The sequence below is a fragment of the Watersipora subatra genome, chromosome 9 (genome assembly GCF_963576615.1).
Source record: "Watersipora subatra chromosome 9, tzWatSuba1.1, whole genome shotgun sequence".
Classification (NCBI taxonomy): Eukaryota; Metazoa; Bryozoa; class Gymnolaemata; order Cheilostomatida; family Watersiporidae; genus Watersipora; species Watersipora subatra.
Window position 1 is genome coordinate 52,499,959 of NC_088716.1, and position 20,521 is coordinate 52,520,479.

The 20,521-nt window shown below is 38.0% G+C and overlaps 3 protein-coding genes across 3 annotated transcripts in view; all 3 read left to right on the forward strand.

Annotated features, from left to right (window-relative positions):
* Positions 1 to 2,417, forward strand: part of LOC137405418 (translocation protein SEC63 homolog) — a 34,759-nt gene extending 32,342 nt beyond the window's left edge. The window contains exon 17 of the mRNA XM_068091673.1: positions 2,006 to 2,417. Coding sequence (XP_067947774.1) covers positions 2,006 to 2,146 — 141 coding nt within the window. The 3' untranslated portion in view covers positions 2,147 to 2,417. The remainder of the gene's footprint in view (positions 1 to 2,005) is intronic.
* Positions 2,418 to 17,673: 15,256 nt separating this feature from the next.
* Positions 17,674 to 19,173, forward strand: LOC137405193 (piggyBac transposable element-derived protein 4-like). The gene is made up of 2 exons (XM_068091422.1): positions 17,674 to 17,686; positions 18,113 to 19,173. Exons 1-2 carry the CDS (start codon positions 17,674 to 17,676, stop codon positions 19,171 to 19,173), a joined length of 1,074 nt encoding a protein of 357 aa, XP_067947523.1.
* A 21-nt stretch (positions 19,174 to 19,194) lies between these two features.
* Positions 19,195 to 19,677, forward strand: LOC137405194 (piggyBac transposable element-derived protein 4-like). The gene has a single exon (XM_068091423.1). The coding sequence runs from the start codon at positions 19,195 to 19,197 to the stop codon at positions 19,675 to 19,677; it is 483 nt and encodes a 160-aa protein (XP_067947524.1).
* Positions 19,678 to 20,521: the final 844 nt, after the last annotated feature.

Consider the following 20,521-nt stretch of genomic DNA (forward strand, 5'->3'; position numbering starts at 1 on the left):
ACAACAATGGGCAGAGCGACTATTTTGTCGCCACGCGAACAGTTTTTAAAAATTGATTTTTTGTTGCTTATTGCCTTTTTCTGTTAATTCTTTTACTAATAGTTAACTACAATATATTGATCTTTGTTAGAAACTAAAAAATAAGCCATTTTGAATTAAGTTTTTTTGAATTTTGAATTGAGTTAGAATTGAATTTGAATTAAAATTGAGTTAGTAGCCAGAAGTAATAGTGACAGTGAATCTGGTTCAGATTGTGACTGGAGTGATTTTTCATCGGAATCTGAGAGTGAAATTGATGAAGAAGCTAGTAACAGTTTTCATACTCATGGAGGTGGCAGTGATGCTAGTGCCTAGACTACTATCAGAAATTTGTTTACTAATCAGGCCTCTGCAAGGGTAAATGCTTCCAAAAGTACCATTGCTAGAGAAACAGTTATGAGAAGAACTGACTTGAAACACGTTTATTTGTATTTACCTGTATCATGAATTTTTTTTAAATCTGTTTTTGAAAAATTAATTTGCCTAGGGGGTATCAAATAGCCCAAAAAAACTTGCCTGCGAAAGGGTTAATAAAGTTCTTTAATAAAAACCCCATGTGTTAATAATGCATTGTCCATAGCATTGAACTCTCTAACAGGTAACACGCTACATAATTTTAATGAATATGCTTCATGTTTGTTATTGGCCTGCTACGTTGCTCATGGAAAGATTACTCCTAATTAAAATATAAAGCAGCTTGTGCTGTGATAATTCTTACAGAATGGTATAGACTAGTGCTGGGCATGAGTACTTCTTGGCCAACGAGTTTTTCGGGTATCGGGTTTGTTGATACGGTTTTATGTCTCAAATTTTTAAACATCAGACATATTTTAAAATTTACAATGCAATTATAGTTCTATTCAATTTATTTATTGTTTTTTACACTTTTCTAACGACCGATATTCATGCTCGCAGCCTTAACCCTTTGAAGTTTGAACCCCAACTGTCAGTTTTCAGGCATGGCGTAGGGTGTGTCAGAATCTCTATCGGCCGGAATTCCGGCATTCACATGGCTTTGTTTACAAAGGTCGTTTCTAAGTGACAGCGAAATTCAATCAAATTAATTTTTGTACAAAATATTAGACAGAAAATCTACTCCCATTTGTAACAGTTTTTAAATATCTTCACCTACTTCCTTCGTTTTGATAGCATTAATAACAAACTTTGAACGATATCGCGAAAAAAATTGACATGACTCGTTTGTTGGTAGGTCATGAATGATTGTGATGTAAATAAAGAACTTTATAATACTAATTACAATTTTCCAGTATATTTTGAGTCATAAAATAATGATGAACATGTGCTCAATGGATATGATGCTATTGTAAATGTTTTTACGAGTTTTTTAAAATCGTACAAACTTTTATAGTTTTAGCCCGAAAAAGGATTAAAGTACTGTTGTTTTTGTTTGATGACATTTGCTGTGGGTTGCCCGAGTTTTTTACTAGTGTTTTACCAACTATCATTGTATTATGAACACATTCAGATATATATAATAAAAGTTTTAAAACTTCGGATCGTTGGACAGATTGCCCAGGGTTACTGACACGCAATGACAAAAAAGGCGTTCAAAGGGTTAACAGACTGGTTATTATGTAGTGTTTACAGAGCAGGGCGCAATAGACCGAGTTTTTGTCCACTCTACTCGACGGATCTGTGTAACAAAACCCGAACCCGTAAGGCCGAAATGCTCAAAATGTCTATTACCTGAGACTTGAGAAAAGATAAACCTGCGAGTTCAACGAGCTTTATTACCCGTGCCCGACACTAGTATAGACTACCATTTTCAGCCCTCCGTTCCAAGAAATCAAAGGCCTTAATTAACTTCATACAGCACCGGCTGAACTTGATATACTCCTCTAACTGTCATTAACAATAGGGTACATATAGCATCAGCTCGTGCAGTCTATGCCTAAATCATTATATGTAAAGAGCAGACAACTCATCTAGTCTCGTTCTCTTTTAGTTTGATGTGAAGGAAGCAAAGGAGATAAAGAACCACCCGCAGTGGGATATCTCGGATGACGAAGATGATAAAGGGTCGGACTCGAATGCCAATGATTATTCGGACAATTCTGATAGCGAATATGAATATGATGAAGACTAACTGGCGGACACGGAGGCATCACTTCCTTTCACCTAATTATATGCATGTACAAATTAATCGGTGAAATTTGTTTTATGGTACCAGCAAATTTAATGTTAATGCTGTGGCAGAATAACAATGGAAGGCAGGTGTTTGTGAAAAATCTACCTTGTAAAAAGTTCTATTTCTCTCATTCTACAATAACTTCTGTTTAAATTTTATGGCATCCTTGTCATTTATGTTATATTGTCAACAACCTTCGTCATTACATCAAACTGTCAGGTTAGGATCATTGATTAGACTGCTAAGCTATTTCCTGTCGGTGCACGTGTACTCGTGTACTCGTTGGGCTTGCCATAGTTGTTGGCGCTTTTTACAGCGTGGTTGTACAGTTGGCACTGATCTTATCTTTATCAGTTTCTGTCATCATGAGAGGCTCTTGTAGTCGACGTCCTGCCCAGTTCCTCTTATCAGTTTTTGCTCATACGCTCTTGTGTTGAGGCTGCGTGTTGCTGGCTAATGTCATGGCCTTTTCTTATTAATTCTTTGCAGAGTTCATTGTTATGGCATTATCCAACTCAAACTTTTTTCAGTCAACGTATGATGTCCTTTATGTTGAGCTTAGGCCTTGATTACTAGCGCTGTTCTAACCACGCAATATGCTAATCTTTAGGTGAAGTATACTTAGTCATTTGGCAGCAATCAATGTGTGTTGCTGCCAGCAGATTTCAGAGTAACAGTTTAAGGTTCATCCCTGAATTGTTTATAATGACATTGCTGTGTGATTTAATAGTATGATGTATAACAGCTGCATACAGAAAGATAGTAAGTGTGTGATGCTATAGATATTGGATTTCTGCTGGCTAGTAAATGAAGTATTAATAGGTATACGGCTATCTAGAGATCTTGTACTCTGGGATCTACAGGATATGTAGGTGCTTTATAAGCCAATCCAGGGCAGGTCTAAATGCTCTATACTAGTAATGCACGTATATTTAGCAATGGTGATGTTCAATAATTCCCATGGAGCATGTCTAACAAGAGTAAACAGTCAAATAACAAAGGGAAACATCTAAATAAAACAAGAATATGCTGCAAATTGGATGTCGGTGAAATTTTACCAGTGTGGCAGTTGCTGATCAGTATATATAGTGAATTTCACATGTTTTGACTTAATTTTGTCTGCAACAGCCCGATTAGACTATCAGTTATATAAACTTTCAGAATTCTAAAACCAATAGTCACCATTATGATTTTGTTAATATATTTCTCAACTCAAGGCCAGTGTTTTAAAAAGAATTCCACTGCTTGTACATAGCTGAAGTGCAGCAGTGATATCGTTTCATTCACACTTGTATTTATTGATTGATTTCGAGCACTAATGTTTCGCAAATGGTGAAGAGGACATACATTTGTGCCTGCTGATATTTTTTCACAGCTCTAAGTAAAGCCTGTGCAGGCTCTAAGTTGGCCTATAAAGTTAAGTTTTCAATGTAATTTTTAACAGGCCTAGTGGTTTTTCTTTCACCGGGAAAAAAACAGCAATGAGCTATCTTTTGTAATTTTCCAAGACACAAAAAGTGTACTTGTCATTAACAGAATTAGCCAGAGTAATGAGCTCTAAACTAACTCCAGCAAGCTAGACCTGCTGATGAGCAGCTCGGTGTATTCAATTGAATTTTGGCAAGTTAGCTTTTATTGATAGGCGATAACAAGAAACAGGGTCAAAGGAATAAAATTTCCATGCTCTAATCAAATCAGAAAAGCTAGACAAATATTTGAAGCTATTCTTTCTTCATACCTTCTGCAGGGCTCCATCTTACTAGTAATACTTGTATAATAGACTCTTACTAGTAATACTTGTATAATAGACTCTTACTAGGTTTACTTTACATAATTTTGTTGAAAGTAGTGGTATTTTCTATGGTATGGTGGTACCTCTATGATGCATTGGCAAACGTCAATGCTAGCTCCCTTACGCCCTATGTAACAAACTATTATATGAGGAGTCGTCATCTATCACAAGTATAGCAAGAGGACATTTTTTGTCACTGTTCACAACTTGCATTCAGATAATCAACTTTTTGTTGCTTTATTTCGATAATAGTTTCAGTAATCATTATCTGGATAACATAACTTGAGAATAATACATTAGCACGCCTGCTAGGTTTGAGATGGGGTATCTAAATCTTGTATTATCCAAAAGGTTGATTAAAAGTACAAGATTACGTATATACAGCATGTGAATATTTGGAAAAACCATTTAGTGGAGTTCTTATGTTACCCCATATGTACTAAAGAGACAGCAAAATTTAAGACTTCACGAACAAGTACTTTACGTAAGAGCAGAAAACTCCACTTGAAGTTACATGGAAGGAAAAGATTTCATATGTAACTCTAGTTATCAAGAATTAAAAGTCATGCTGTTCTATAAATGGTGCTTTGTGACTAGCATAACATTTAGCCACTTTCGATTACCAAAATATTATGCATCTTACACAAGATAGATCTTTGTAAAATATATAGTTGGGATATTTGTCTGTAGGTCCATGACAATTAAATTAGAAAAATCAATAAAATTATTTGATTCAATGTTAAAGGAGACACCTTTGATCAAATTTTTAGGGATTCATTTGGACAGTCACCTGATATGGGACACATACATCGATAAGCTAAATAAGCAGATAGGATCTATGTCAGGCCTGATTGGTAGATGTTCTAAACTTTTACCCAAAAGTGTTATGAAACTAATATACAACACGTTTATTAACTCAAAAATTAGTTACTGTCTGGAGTCATGAGGAAATGATCCATTTTGTTATTTAAAAAAGACTAATATCACAAAAACGTCTAATGCGCATTATATTTAATAAACCATCACTAATTTCATCTCTGTCCCTGTTTGTTCAGCTGCCTGTGTTGTCTGTTGATAAATTTGGTAACGGTGCATCATAGGTCGGTACAACGCGCATACAACACATGCGCAACGCACAAACATTGTTGATACAATGCCGGCGCAAGTAATTAACAACGCATGCGCCACAACATGACACTATTATTATTAATACACATTAATAATATTAATGTGTGTTAATAATAATAGTAGTAATAATATTACCTTATTATTCAATACTCTATTTATAGTCTGTTAATAAAACAGGTCTAAAACATTAGACAAAGTATTTTATTTATTTTTTATTGACCGTTGTATGTGGGTTGTGATGATAGTGTGTGCACGGTGTATCCACAATGTTTGTGCGTTGCAAGTGCCTTGTATGTGCATTGCGCATGCATTGTATGCGCGTTGTACCGACCTAAGATGCACTGTTGCCATAAATTTTATCAGTATGAAATTCTTTTAATAGCTCATTCAAAATTTTATTCAATTGATGATGAAACAAATAAAAATTCACACTATAACACCAGATTTTTAGAAACCAATCTACCTTTATCATTATTTTATACTGCTGCAGGTCAAAAAATAATCGAATACAAAGTACCATCACAATGTCACAGTCTTCCAATAGAATTACGCAAAACCTCTGCATTTAGTAGTTTTAGAGTTAATGTTAAAATCCATTTGTTAAACCTAGATTAATTCAGACCTGCTGTTTGAGTTTGCCAATTCCTGTAGGTCCAGTGATTTGACTAGCTGTAGTGCTACTGCGCATGTGGGCCTCATCATGCCTTGACAAGTAGGAACTAAGCTTTCATTTATTTTGTTTAACTTAATCAATATTATAACTATATCTTCATTTGCTTAATGCTATATTCTACTAATTGATGAAATAAAATACACACACGTACACACACTTCACAAAATTGATCTTTTGTAATGCGATGTGTAAAGTCTTGTTTTGCACATTGCTCAACATAAAAGTAATAGTTGTAGCGATCACATACCGGTGTGTTAAAGTCGGTAGCAGTGATAGAAAACTGAGCATTGTTGGCCATGTTTGTTTCTTTCAGCGCAGAAGGGTTGACCTTTCAGAGCCGACTTTTTTTAATTAGTGATATTTTCTCTACAAGATCGATCTTTCAAATTGCATTGCCACAGCTGTGATGAACTTTGATGATGCAATGTCGTTCTTTGACTGTGTTTTTAGTAATATTTCTCACCAACTGTCAGATTTGTGTCAAGGACAGTTATACAATAAGAAACTCGCCCTTATGGTAAGTATGAATTCATTATTAGTCCTTGCCCAAGCACCTCTGCCGAATGTTCAAAAAGAGCATCACAGCCGGGCTTAATAAAACGTGTGACTCGTGATAGTATGCGTGGCACTGCTAAATGGCTAAAATCATGCCAAATCATCATAAAAGTGCTCATAATGGCTTGCCAAATGCATTTTAAGTAATATCTCAACAAACCAGTGATTTTCTTTCCAAGTTTAAATTATTTTCAACTAATACAGGTCGAAGTTTTTTTCAAGTATGTGCGATTATGACTCCTGACAATTTCTAATAGTTTTTAAAGTGTTTTTAGCTAGGTTTAATACATTTTGGACCAATTTTGACACTAAGGCATTTTGCTAGTTTGTTGAGATTGTTCTCAAACTAGAAAAATGCGTGACGGTCAAAATTGGTCCAAAATTTATTAAAACTAGCTAAAATTGCCAGGAGTCATATTCACACATTCTTGAAAAAAACTTTGACCGTTATTAGTTTGAGAATAATTTAAACTTGGAAAGAAAATCACTGGTTTGTTGAGATATTACTTAAAATGCATCTGGTAAGCCATTATGAGCAATTTTATAATGATTTGGCATGATTGTAGCCATCACGCAGCGTCAAGCAATTTATCACGCGTTCTACTAATCCTGCATCACAGAGCACAGTGCATTCTGTAAATATGTTGACCTACATATATACTGAAAACATCTACTGTAAACGCTGCCAATGAGTAAACAATGTGGCTAGCCAGCAACTTTTCAGTCTTTGTACCTTCTGACAGCAACCACAAAACTTGGAGAAAGGGAAGGGGATTTGCAATCGCCCCCCCCCCTCCCCCCCATTAGTTTGAAAACGTCTTTGATCATTTTCACTAAATTCTGCCAATTGAGATTTTTAAAAAGTGTGGAAAGTCACTAAAATAGCCTGTGAGAAATTTGCATGCTAGACTACTGTAGTGACAAGCAACCAATTCAATAATGGTCGTAACTGGTGACAGCTGCTAACAATCTCGTTGAGAAATACGCATCAGCTGTTAACTATTTATGGATCAACAGCTCATTCTTTCAGACTAACCTCTATTTCCTTCATTCAGCTGTTGCTCTGAGCTGAATTGAGGTATAAATACAGACCCCAAATAGAGACAGCAAAATGAATAGCAGAGTTGACACTCCGCTTACACTCTTGAGGCAATATACAATGGAAGTTGGAGAAGTTGTCTTTCTCCTCTAATTGTAGTAACAATTGCACAACTTTTGACTTTTTTAGGTATTAACTTGATATTATTGAAGTATTTTAATGGCTTATCTTCTATCTTGCAGCAACCTTAAAGTAGCATTTAAATCATGTGTATTGTCTACCCTTGTGTTTGATGTTAGTTCATTGTACTCACCATCACTAGTGTAATATAGAGCATATTTCTAAAATTGTACCTATTTACAGAGACTCCCCAGTAAGTCTAGTCTGCATATGTTTTTATAGTATTTGCTCGTTTAAACCGTATTGTTCTACGGAAATACCACCTACAAAAACTTGTAGTGAAACCTTTCTCGAGTTTTAACCTGTGAGGTCATTTATTGATAGATGTTTGATTTTGTTCTGATCATATTGACAGTGATATTATATTCCATTCTTGCAGAAATCAAAACAGTAGCTGGCATAACTAGAAGTCTAAAAAGCATTTATTAAACACAATTTACTTGCAAGGATAAGTAGCAGTGCCTTTGTGTTGAAATTGAGAGCGTTTCTGTATTCAAATAAGAAATGTATTTCGATGTCAATTTAATTCAGATAATGATAATGCAAATGCCACTTTTATTCATAGCACAAAACCTGAAAAAAAAAACATTTTCTTGTAAAATTTCATTGTAGAAAGGCCATTATCTGAATATCATGTTATCTGAATAAGTCAATCATAATGAGCAAGACAGCATATGTATAGAACAGAAGCTGAAATTGACCTATCATTAGCAAAGTTTAGATGTAAGACAGGTACAGCCATAGATATAGTAAACCCTAGATTGGCGAATAGCTATCATTACAATGGAGCAAAAGTGAGGCCTATAATTGGCTGTTGTTTTCACGACGTTACGTCGTAGTGATGTGCATCACAGCATCAAAGCCTTCAATTGAGCAATAAGTTTAGTAGTGGATGCACGCTTGTCTTGCTAGTTTTTAAGTCATAAACGTAACAATAAGACCAAATTCTTAGGGAAATGTCATCAGAAGAGACCACAACACCCCAGGTATATCCTGAATTGCCCATAACAAGACAGAACTTCAACTCAAAACAAGAAGTTCTCAACAATATCATAAGCTATCTATGCCGAGCTGAAAGCTGCTAGTGGAAAATAATAGGAAAATCATCATTTCGTCATTGGTTTCGAGTCAGCAGCCAAATCTGTACATGGCATTGCTCAAGATCTTTTCAGCAACTACCCTTACATCAACTACTTCCTAACCTTTAAGATCAACCAGGATCACATTGAGATTCTGTTTTCCACAATACGATCTAAGGGTGGCTATAACAATAACCCGGATGTGCAGTGCTTTAGATCTGCACTTCGAGCACTGTTCATAAAAGCAGATATCACACCAAATCCCAATGTTAACTGTATTGATCTGGATGTGAGCAGGGCTGAAAAAACTGGCCAACTCCTGCTACATTCTCTGGCTAGAAAGAAAAAGAAAGAAGAGACAAAAGCTGAGGAAGGTGAAGATGAGGAGTTCGGTGATGAGGATTTTTTTAAACTCAAATGTGATGAGTGTATCAAGTTCTTGACCAATGTAGAAGTAGTGGGAAGTAGAAATAGTGATGACATAACCCTAATCTCAGTTAAAAACAGAAGATTGGTGACCAGATTGATAGGCCGAATATGTATTGCTGCAGAAAAGTGCCTACGTTCACACATGGAGAGCTATGGTATCACACAGAGAGCTTTTAAACAAGTAACATCACAGACAATAACATATATGTCTTATTACATAACCTCAATCAAGGTTTTACATGTACAGTGCATGCCAACAGTCTACTCAAAACTATAGTAAATCGCTATACTAAAATCAGAATACACTATGCCGCTTCAAAGCAGGAATCTAGTTCAACCAACCTTAGACAAAGACTATCTGCTTCTAACTGCTTCTAACTACTTGTAACTGCTTCTAAATCTCATTTGGTTCTTTGGTTCGTTATTAGTTTAATTTCTATTTGGTCACTCTTTGTATTGTCAATGATATAGAAGCTTCTAAATCATTGGTATTATTCATTACCATGTATGTAAGATTCTTGCCTTTCTCATCCAAAGTCATTACAGTCATACTTCGACTTACAAGCTTAATGCATTCAGAGACTGAGCTCATATGTCAATTTACTCGCATGTCGGTGCAATTTATTTATATATAGAACAATTAAATATATATTGATTGGTTACCATACTCTAAAAATGCAAATAAAACACTCAAAACAATATATTGTAACAGAAAGAACATGTTGGTTATTGTCCTAGCTTACCACATGCTTTCAAAAAGCAACAAATAAAAAACAATGCAAGGAAATGTGATTGATTAAAATGTAAAATTAAATACATACAATAGCAGCTAACGCTAGCATTTGCCAGAGAGGGAGAGATAAGTTATTCTTCATTACAACAGTTGACTTTGATAAATTTGGATTTTATCCAAGTCTTAAAAGACAAACTTAAAAGCAAACCTAGAAGCAAACTTTAATCTTTAACTTAACGTAATTAAAAAATTTTTGGCGTTCATAGTTTTAAGTTTCTCGCTGGTTAGCTAATCTTTCTTTTGTTTCGCTCTCACGACCAGCCGGCCGTTTTAAAGGAAACCTATCTAAGGACGTTTGCCTTTGTCGCCCTTTCAACATGTTGCGATCAGGACGAACACAGGTGTCGTCACCAAGGGTTAATGCACGACCACTAGCCAACTTGTCCAAATGTCTATTTTTTATAGTCTTGATAGATAGCACCGGCCTTTTTACGTAGCATCGTTTCAGTTACGCAGTCACCGGCCAATTGTTTGTCTTTTATCCAAAGCCTGAGCAGTCTCTCCATCAGTGGTCGTGAAGATCGCTGCGTCGTTTAGAAACTATGGTTAGTCCTTTTGCAAACTAAATGCCTTGAATATAATCCTTGTGTTTGATAATTGTGGATGTATTTCTGTAATATTGCTGAGCTAGCTTAATCACGCATACATATTTTGCATATTTTTCAATAATTTTTCATTTATTGAAAAATTATTCAGCCCATCGGGCCCATTCAGCCCGGCAAGCCACTCACAGTGGCTTGATGTTTTATCAATAATGCCGGCAAGCCACTGTCAGTGGCTTTGTGTTACCATAGATATTTTAATTAATTAATATTTTATTTGAGGCTATAATGTTTTGGTTTGAGGCTGTGCTGGAAGATTGCCCAAGTTTGTTTGTAGTTTACATTTAGTTGGGGGGGTCATAACAAGCCACAAACTGAAATATTCTGCTCACAAAAATTCAGGAGTCGTCCTTGAATTCACTCCAAAGTCATTCTCTAGCATGGCTGATGCAAACAGGCCACACAGAGCTGCAGCTGCCAGAGCATTGCTGAATGCTTCATTTGCTCTAGATAATACCGTACAGGATGAATTTATTCGCGGAGTTATATTTCGCGAAAATTGTCTTTTCATGCATATTCGCGGATGAATTTATTCGCGGCTGAAAACTGCCACTCTCTAGGAAAAGTTAACTCTATTACGTTTAGCAATAGAGTTAACCTTACGCATGCGCGGCTGCGCGCATTGCGCGTTTCGTTTTCTATTTAGCTTACAACTACGGGTGGATCGTACTAAGCTATAAATTCTTTGTTGCGTTCAGAGGTTTTCACGAATATTCACATATTTGGAGGCCTTTGATGAACCAACAATTTGTGGTAAGTAATGAGTTTTTCACATTTACTAAAGTAGTTGAATCTTACTTTGGTTCTTCGGTAACACGCAATATTCATGTTTTCCATCCCTACCAATTCATTATTTGTTTTAGTGTGAGAGAGAGAGATTTTTCATCCTACACGGAAGAACAATGATTGCAAGGGTGGTGTATGTCATTTTTAGAAGATCACGAATCATTCAGGGAAGTCTGGAGATTCAGATAGAAGTGACCGCAGCTACTTACGAGGAGAATATATCTGATGTTAAAAAAAGAGCAAAAACGCCTTTACGAGCACTAATCTTTGGCCAGCCGGCAGAACTTTGCAATAGTAAGCTACGAGGAGAGTTCTGATGATAACTTCCTTACCAGCCATGTAGTAGCAAGAGAATCGCCTTTAACATCTACCCAAGACGGTGACAGCTAATAAAGTCTGTAGTTGATTGACTTCAAGATGTTTATTTAATTGGTAAACTAATTACAGTCGAAACACTAATGTCAGCACGTGCTAGAAAAAAACGTCCGTGCTCCAAGCCAAGTCGCCACATCACTTCCGGTCAAGTTAAAAACTAAAAACAAAAACACACAACTCCAATATTGGTAACACAACTAAGTATAACTATTTTGTTCAGTCCATTACATCTCCCTTTTCTCTTTGTGATCTATTCTTCTCTCCAGCTCGTCACCATCTAAAATCATAATCCTTATGCCAGATTGGTTTCTTATGAACTCGCATTGGTTTAGCCTCATGTGACTCGCCTGCAGGCATGGCAGGTACAGTTGGAGCCGCTTGCTCAATATTACAGTTCATGGCTGAAGTATCTTCTGGTTCAAAATTTGTGAGTAAGTCATTGGGATTGTCACTAGAGTTTGAAGGTGTATCAGTGATACTGTCTCTCACTCCTAACCCTATGATAGATCTAGTAGGTTTGTCTTTCACCTGTGACTCACGCAGATCTTTGCGATTACGTCTTAACTTAAATGCCCCAGCATCAATCTCATAAGACCTTTCACCCAGGATTTTGGCAATCACCCCTGGTCTCCACCTCCCTTGAGCAGCCTTGTAATAGACCTGTTGGCCTGGTTTGAGCACTGTCTTCAGTGGGCCGGCATGCGAGTCATGGTAATGTTTGTTGGAACTTTTTATAGCACCTAACTTTTCTCTTATGTGTTCCAAAGAATAACCAGTAACTTGATATCGGTCTCTACATACCGGGAGACTGTCTCTTATATATCTGCCCTGCAAAAGCTCAGCCGGGGAGGGTAGACTACTGGCTATAGGGGTATTTCGTAGAGTGGTCAAGCCGGTTAGCCAGCTTGATCCATCTTCTATACATTTCTTCATCATACCTTTCACTGTCCCAATGGCCCGCTCCACCTGACCATTCCCCGAAGGGTGGAGTGGTGAACTTGTATTATGTACTATACCAAGCAAAGAACAGAACCGCTTGAACTCTTGCGAAGAAAACTGAGGACCATTGTCCGACACTATTGACTCAGGCTGGCCAAAATCAGAGAACACTTCACGTAAACACTCAATCACCACAGCACTACCAGTACCAGAGCCTAGCTGTTTCACCACAGGCCATTTTGTAAGATAATCGACCATCATGAGATACGATTTCCCTCCTATTGCAAACAAGTCAACTCCTAATGTCTGAAATGGATAAGCAGGAATAGCAAACGGAATCAATGGTTCCTTTCTTTCATTTCTCTCAACAGACATGCATGGTTCACAAGAACGACATTTCTCTTCCAGCCGATGACGAAGGCCAGGCCAAAAAACTGAATTTGAGGCACGTTGGAGAGTCTTAGTCACCCCTTGGTGGGCACAATGTAATGTATCAACAACTTCACTTTGTAAGGACACTGGTACAACTAGTCGTCTACCATAAAATACTACATCATTCACAATACTTAGGCTATGTCGTAAATTGAAATATCGGAGAGCTCTCGATGCACATGATTTCTTATGACTAGGCCATCCCTCCTGAATATATCTCATGACTACCTGAAGCTCTTCATCAGCTAATGTAGCTTTCTGATATTTGGTCATGACATCAGCGCTACGGATGACTACTGAACAAACTGACAACAGAGGATCTGACCCCAGGTCATCCTCTTGGCTCAATTTTGCTGGACAGGATCGTGAGAGGGTATCTGCTAACACCATCTCTGAACCTGGACAGTATTTGAGTGCAATTGGATACGGCAGCAACTCAAGTCTCATAGCTGCAAGTCGAGGAGACAGTTCATTAATCGGTTTGTTCATCAAGCCTAGAAGTGGAAGATGGTCTGTCTCCACCTCAATAGTTTTTTGCCCAAGACAATAATATTTGAAGCGCTTGCAAGCAAAGAGAGATGCTAACAACTCCTTCTCTATTTGACTATAGCGGCTCTGACAATCTGTCAGCGCTTTGGCTGCGAATTCTATAGGGCGGCCGTCTTGAAGAATGACAGCTCCGAGACTACTCTTAGAGCTGTCCGCTGAAAGATAGACAGGTTTTTCAGGATCATATAGCTTAAGAGTTGGGGCTTCTACTATCAGGTTACGAATGGTTTCAAAAGCCTCAGATTGAGCAGGTCCCCAATAGAATTGAACATTTTTCTTCATTACTTCTCGCAGAGGTAGTGTGTGGTCGGCGAGGTTGGGAATAAATTTAGCTAGATATGTCACAAATCCCAGGAACCGCTGAACTGCCTTCTTGTCCTGAGGTTGAACCATATGCTGTATGGCTTCTACTTTTGAGTGGCACGGGGCAATGCCTTTACCCGAAAGCTCATGTCCTAGGTAACCAACTGATTGTTTCGCAAACACCACTTTGGCTGGATTTAGAGTAAGACCAACCTGTTTGAAACGATCCAACACTTTCCTAAGACGAATATCATGTTCTTCACGAGTGGCAGCATGAATTAAAACATCATCAATGTACACCTCAACACCTTGAAGATCTTCAACTGCATCAGCCATCCTCTGATGAAAAATCTCAGGGGCATTACATATGCCCATTGGTAATCGTTTATAACGAAACTTACCATACGGTGTGAGGAAGCTAGTAAGCATGCTTGACGTCTCTGTCAAGGGAATTTGGTGGAAAGATTGATTTGCATCGAGGGTGGTGAAATACTTAGAGCCAGACACTTTGGAAAATATCTCAGTAGTGGTAGGTATTGCACACTGAGCACGAATAAGATTTTGGTTCAAATTGTGGGGGTCTAGGCACAAGCGGACATCACCGTTGGGTTTGTTAACTATTACTAGAGGAGACATCCACTGTGAGGGGTTTGTGTCTCTTACTATCACACCAAGCTTAACCAACTTATCCAGCTCCCGCTTCAGGGGTTTCCTCAATTTATGCGGTACTAACCTGGATGGTACAGTTTTTGGCTCAGCAGTAGATTTGAGCTCTAACTCTACTGGCTTTCCAAACCTACCAAGTCCTGAAAAAACTATATCATACTCAGCTATAAGTTGCGACAGCTCTGCTGGCATCTCAAGACTATTTGATGTAACCTGATTTACTTTGCTGCCTTTTACTCTGATCAATTGTAACTCATCAATTGCAGGGGCCCCAATCAGAGTTTCATTATCATCATCTGTTACATAAAATTTTACCACGCTTTCTTTCCCACTTGGATCTACCACGGGTAGCTTTACCCTTCCTATGACAGATATATGGCTCCCACCATACCCTGTCAGTTTAGCCTTAGTACGAGTCACACGAGTACATCCAATGCTAAGGAAAGTAGGCTTAGACATAGTACTAACAGCTGCAGCTGTATCTATTCTTGCATTAATAGTTTTACCTTGTATAGTAATTGGAATGACATACCTATCATTTAGACAAGTGGTGTTGCTGACTGCCTGAACATGGAAATAATCATCATCTCCAGAATTAGAGGCCTGGTCATGTTCAAGAGAAATGCTACACTGGTTATAGCCTCTATCCGATTTAGCATGACCTGATTCACATACTCTTTCAAAATGACCCATCCTGCGGCAGTTTTTGCAACGCTTACCATAGGCAGGGCAACGACCACGCACATGACTGCTCCCACAATATCGACAACTATCAATCATTTGACCAGACTTTCGACCACTTGTCCTAGTTTCTACTGATTTTGATTGATGCTGATACTTAGCTGGTGGTGATGTCTTTGGCCTAGTGCTGCGTACTGCCATCACCATGTGGTCGTCCTGCTCCGCTTTCTGATTGGCTAATATTATCTCCTTTGTTCTTAGTTGCTGCTGTATCTGTTGGAGTGTGATATTTGCATTCAGTTGCAATTCACGACTCAGGTCTTTGTCTCTCATGCCTGCTAAAATGCGAGTCCGTATCATATCATCTCTGTGATTTTGGTCCCAGCCAGTGCATTTTGCTGCCATTTCATGCAGGCTACGAATAAACTGATCATTTGACTCCTCTGGAGCTTGCATACGAGAGCCAAAAAGCACTGCATAATGCAGATGATTATCTCTAGGATTGAAATATGTATCAAAAGCTTCCACAGTTCGATCAAATAGGGTTTCATCGGCATCCTCCGCAGGTATATTGTTGTCTTCATCTGCTTCCTGTGGAGGTCGAACTTGTAGGTGTGGAATGATAGACTCAGCCTCCTCACCCATACAATATATTAGCATGTCAACTTGTTGCTGTGCAGGCTTTTCTGATAAACCTGAAGCACTACGATATCGTAAGAACCTGCGCTTGTACTCAGGCCAGGCCTTTTGTGTATTTGAAAAATCTAGTCCCTTCGGTATTTCAAGTCCACCTGGCATCTTGTAGTCTGGAAGTAATTTGTCTGGAGATTGTTTGAATGCAAATCTCAACACTTCAATCGATCACTGTGCACCGGCAGCTTTCAATAGTAGCGATAGGAACCAAATTAACTACAGGATTGTCCAATAGTATATTATACAATCTAATGTCATTGACATTAGATCCTGCCTACGACGCCATAATAAAGTCTGTAGTTGATTGACTTCAAGATGTTTATTTAATTGGTAAACTAATTACAGTCGAAACACTAATGTCAGCACGTGCTAGAAAAAAACGTCCGTGCTCCAAGCCAAGTCGCCACATCACTTCCGGTCAAGTTAAAAACTAAAAACAAAAACACACAACTCCAATATTGGTAACACAACTAAGTATAACTATTTTGTTCAGTCCATTACAACAGCGATGTAGAGCTGCTATTACCAAGATAACTAGTCAGAGAGCGCCATTACACGCTAGTATTCACTTATCAAGAGTATCAGTTTAATTTTATTGCTCTAGACAACCGCAATATATACTAAACTGTTTATATTTACTCCATTCATCGTTTGTAAAATTTTATTTGTACACTCAAGTTTGTAATAAATTATAATATATCTATACATGAAATAAAATATATAATTTAATCATGTTTGCTGCAGCGATATCAAGGAGTTGTTGTCAATGAAGGGGTCTAGGTTGACTGGTTGCTTCTCTGCCAATATTCCTGCCTTGATGAATATTACTACTTGTCTCTAGTTTTCGTAATCGGAGTAGGTTGTTTTATTCTCAATCTGCAGTAAACACAAAAGAGAAAAAATCTTAACAAGTGTCAATGAAGTACAAAAACAATAGCTGAAGTATTTAATGAAAGCGATCAGTTTTAAACAAAAGAATTAACTAATGCAGTTAATAATGGAAAAACGTATCTGCACTGCACATCAAATACATACCATAATGTCCAGATCAGAATCATGATCGTCCTCAACTTCGGTATTAGAGATTGATGGAGTTGATTTCAATGTATAAAGACTAGGAGAGCTTTTTTGCGATGATGAAGCCATGCCGAACTACTTGCAAAAACCTTGAATAATTTTGTAAAGTTTGCTGCAATGGCAATAAAACTCGAACCCCGGCGAGTATTTTAAAGAAGTTTTGGAACTCGGCTACGTTTAGTACTTCTGCCTAGTGGCTATTTTCGCTATGGCGCCATTCTGCCTATCTTGTGACAACCATGAATAATTTTGTAAATAAATGTGATGCATTGGCAATTGTGTTAGCTCAAAGCCTAGGCAATGATTTTAAAAATGTTTTGGAATTCACCTACGTTTAGTAGTTATATTAAAAACTAGCCTAGCGACTAGTTTTCAATTTGATGCAGTAGTTATTCTCCCTTGTGATAAAAAATAGAACTAATTATTCACGGAATTTAATAATTCGCGGAGTTGACTGTTCGCGAAATCGCGAATTTTTATATCCATCGGATATTTTCATCCTGTACGGTATACTGGACAGTTCAGATGATGAGGTAAGCACACAGTCATTGATTAGTGGTGGTTAGTATTGTTGCTAGTAGTTATATTGTAGTTGATGAGAAATAAAGTATAAAAATAATTGATTGATTCTTCATCACTCACCACTAGCAATGCATTATAAGTAATTGGTGTAGTAATATATTGTTGCTAGTAGTAATGTTTTAGTAGATTGGAATGGTGGCTAGTTGTTAGTACACGCAATGAGTAATGTTACTACTAACATTCCTACATCTATCAAATGAGCCACAAGTAACAGCTACAGAAGTATGTATCAGCAATCATGTGCAATAAGCATAGAGTTATTCAGTTTTAGCAACTCTTGTGGTGAATATAATTTTAGAATTACAGAGAAGCCTCCAGTACTGATAGTACTGATGATACTGATACAGAGGACATAGTGCCACTCACTTCTACTCCTACTACTGCTAGTACTTCTGCAACAGCAACCCAAATACCTAGGCAAGGCCGTAGAGGGCGACCAAGGTTGCTAGGTATTTATATAATTTTTTGACAGTAGTATTCTGAATGGTCGGTCTTTCTGCTGTTTATTGCTGACCAAATGTATTTCCTTTTTATGTTGGTTTCATTTTATTGTACTGGAACCTGATTGCAGGTCAGCGACAAGCATCTCAGCCGCGTAATGCTGCTTCGTTGCCTAGCTGGACTGTTGCTGATGACAATTCTGCTCCCGAGCTAGCTTACCGATTCATACCTGCTCGGCCATCTGGAGTGCAGCAAGACCTCACCAATGCTAGTGTCATTGATTGCTTCAGAACCCTCGTTACAGATGACATCATTGATGAGCTAGTGCAAAACATCAATGACTATGCGACAGAGAAACTTGCAATGAACCGACCTGCCAAAAGGAGGAGTCGCTTCAATGAATGGACGCCAGTGAACAAGGAAGACATCCTGAAACTGATGGCTGTGCTAATAGCTATGGGAATCACCAAAAAGCCTAGGATGCGAGACTATTGGACGTCTGGTGCAGTGCACCAGACACCTTGGTATGGTAGCATGTTTTCCAGAGACCGGTTTGAGGCAATTTATTCTACTATGCTGCATGCATCTGAGGTCGGCTCACAAGGCAAAGCAAAAATAGAACCATTCGTCAACAAACTGATAGAATCATTTCAAGCAGCATTCTATCCATACAAAGAAGTAGCTGTCGATGAGATGGTGATCGGCTATAACGGCAAGTGGTCTAGCAAACAGTATAATTCGAGCAAACCTTCAAAATATCACATCAAGACGTTTGGTTTGTGTGACAGCAACACCTCGTATGTGTACAATCTGCTGATTTATTTTGGTGCTGACACGTCATATGATCCGGAATTGGATAAAGACTGCGGAGAAGCTGTTAAAGTGTTCCAATATCTTATCAAGACACTGGGCCCTGGACACCATATCTACGCTGATAGATATTATACATCTTTGAAACTGATCACCTTTTTAAAAAGCCACTCCATGCATTACACCGGCACCCTCAATGTCAGCCGAATTGGTTTTCCTTTAGAAATTAAAAAAAAACCGCTAAAGCTGCAGCACAGAGAGCACAGAAACTACCTCAGTGAAGACAAGTCCATCCTATGTGTCGCTTGGAGAGATAAAAAGGCGAAAAAGTACTGCACCCTAGTAACAACTGCTCATCACGCTGGGCAGACGGAGGTTTAACGGCGTCGAGAAACTGTCATCATGCCTTCTGTCGTTGCCAACTACAACAGTTTTATGGGCGGCTGTGACAAGATGGACCAAATTCTGTCATACTATGGGCAGTATACACGCAAAACCATCAAGTGGTGGAAGAGGGCTTTCACATGGATTTTAGAAGTAGCCCAGGCAAACAGCTACATCCTTTACTGCCTATCACATCCAGATGCAAAACTAACTTTGCTTCAGTTCAAGAACCGACTTGTTGATCAACTGTGCGAGGCTGCTGCTGACATTGGGGCTGCTGAAGAACCAGCAAGAAGATCAGGAAGACCTTCTGTACATCTGATGGAACGGCTCTCTCACAAACCTCATCTGGTAGCTCATCGGTCAGAAGCACGGAACTGTGAGGTGTGCAGCACTCCACAGGAGAGCAAGAGAACTAACTTTGTTTGTTTGTCATGTCAGGTGTATTTGCATCCTAAATGCTGCTTTGGCCTGTATCATTCCATTGATTACAAGAAATAAGATGCTGATCGAATTGTTTGACTGTTTTTTTTTTTGAATTTGTTTTCTACTGATTTTCATATATCAACATCAGTGCAATAAAGGCCACTTATCTCTAGAAATAAAAGGTTTACAGCAGCTAAAATTTGCATGCACATAGGAAACACATTTATCAATAAGTACATAGCCAGAAATTGGTGAGAATCAGTATACTTCTATTTTTTGTTAATATATAAATAACAAAAAATACGTGCTGGGCAGCTTGTTGGTAAAACATGTGTAAGTTTCATCTAATGTCAGGTACTAAACTAATGACACAATAAAAAAACACATAAGCTGTTGTTATAGCTCAAAGTGTCTAGATCATGTTGATATATAGTTTTATGGAGCTAACGTCGGCCAAACCCAGACTACAGTGCACCAAAGTCGTGTAGGTACAGTTTGGAATTGAGAAAGATAAATAATTCCGGCAAAACTTATAAATAATCCCGGGCTGAATGGGTTAATATCAATTGTTATTATTCGCTTTTTCTTTGCATTATCTATCCTTTTACTGGCAAACTTTCGGTCTACGCACGGGACTTTTAATTCACATAATTCTGCACTGAAAATCGTGCACAAAAAACATGGTACAAAAGTATAATCTGAGCAGTTGAAAAATACAAAGTGATGCTGCTCTCATAAAACACTTCCGACATACTTGGCAACTGACTCATGTGCTCGTATCTTAAACATGGCTCATATGTTGGTGCTAAAATTTGCTTAAAAGCTGGCTCGTACCTCAAGTTTCTCATACGTTAGGGCACTCATAAGTTGAAGTATTACTGTATATAAGTTTTACATATTTTCAATAAAATATGCAGTC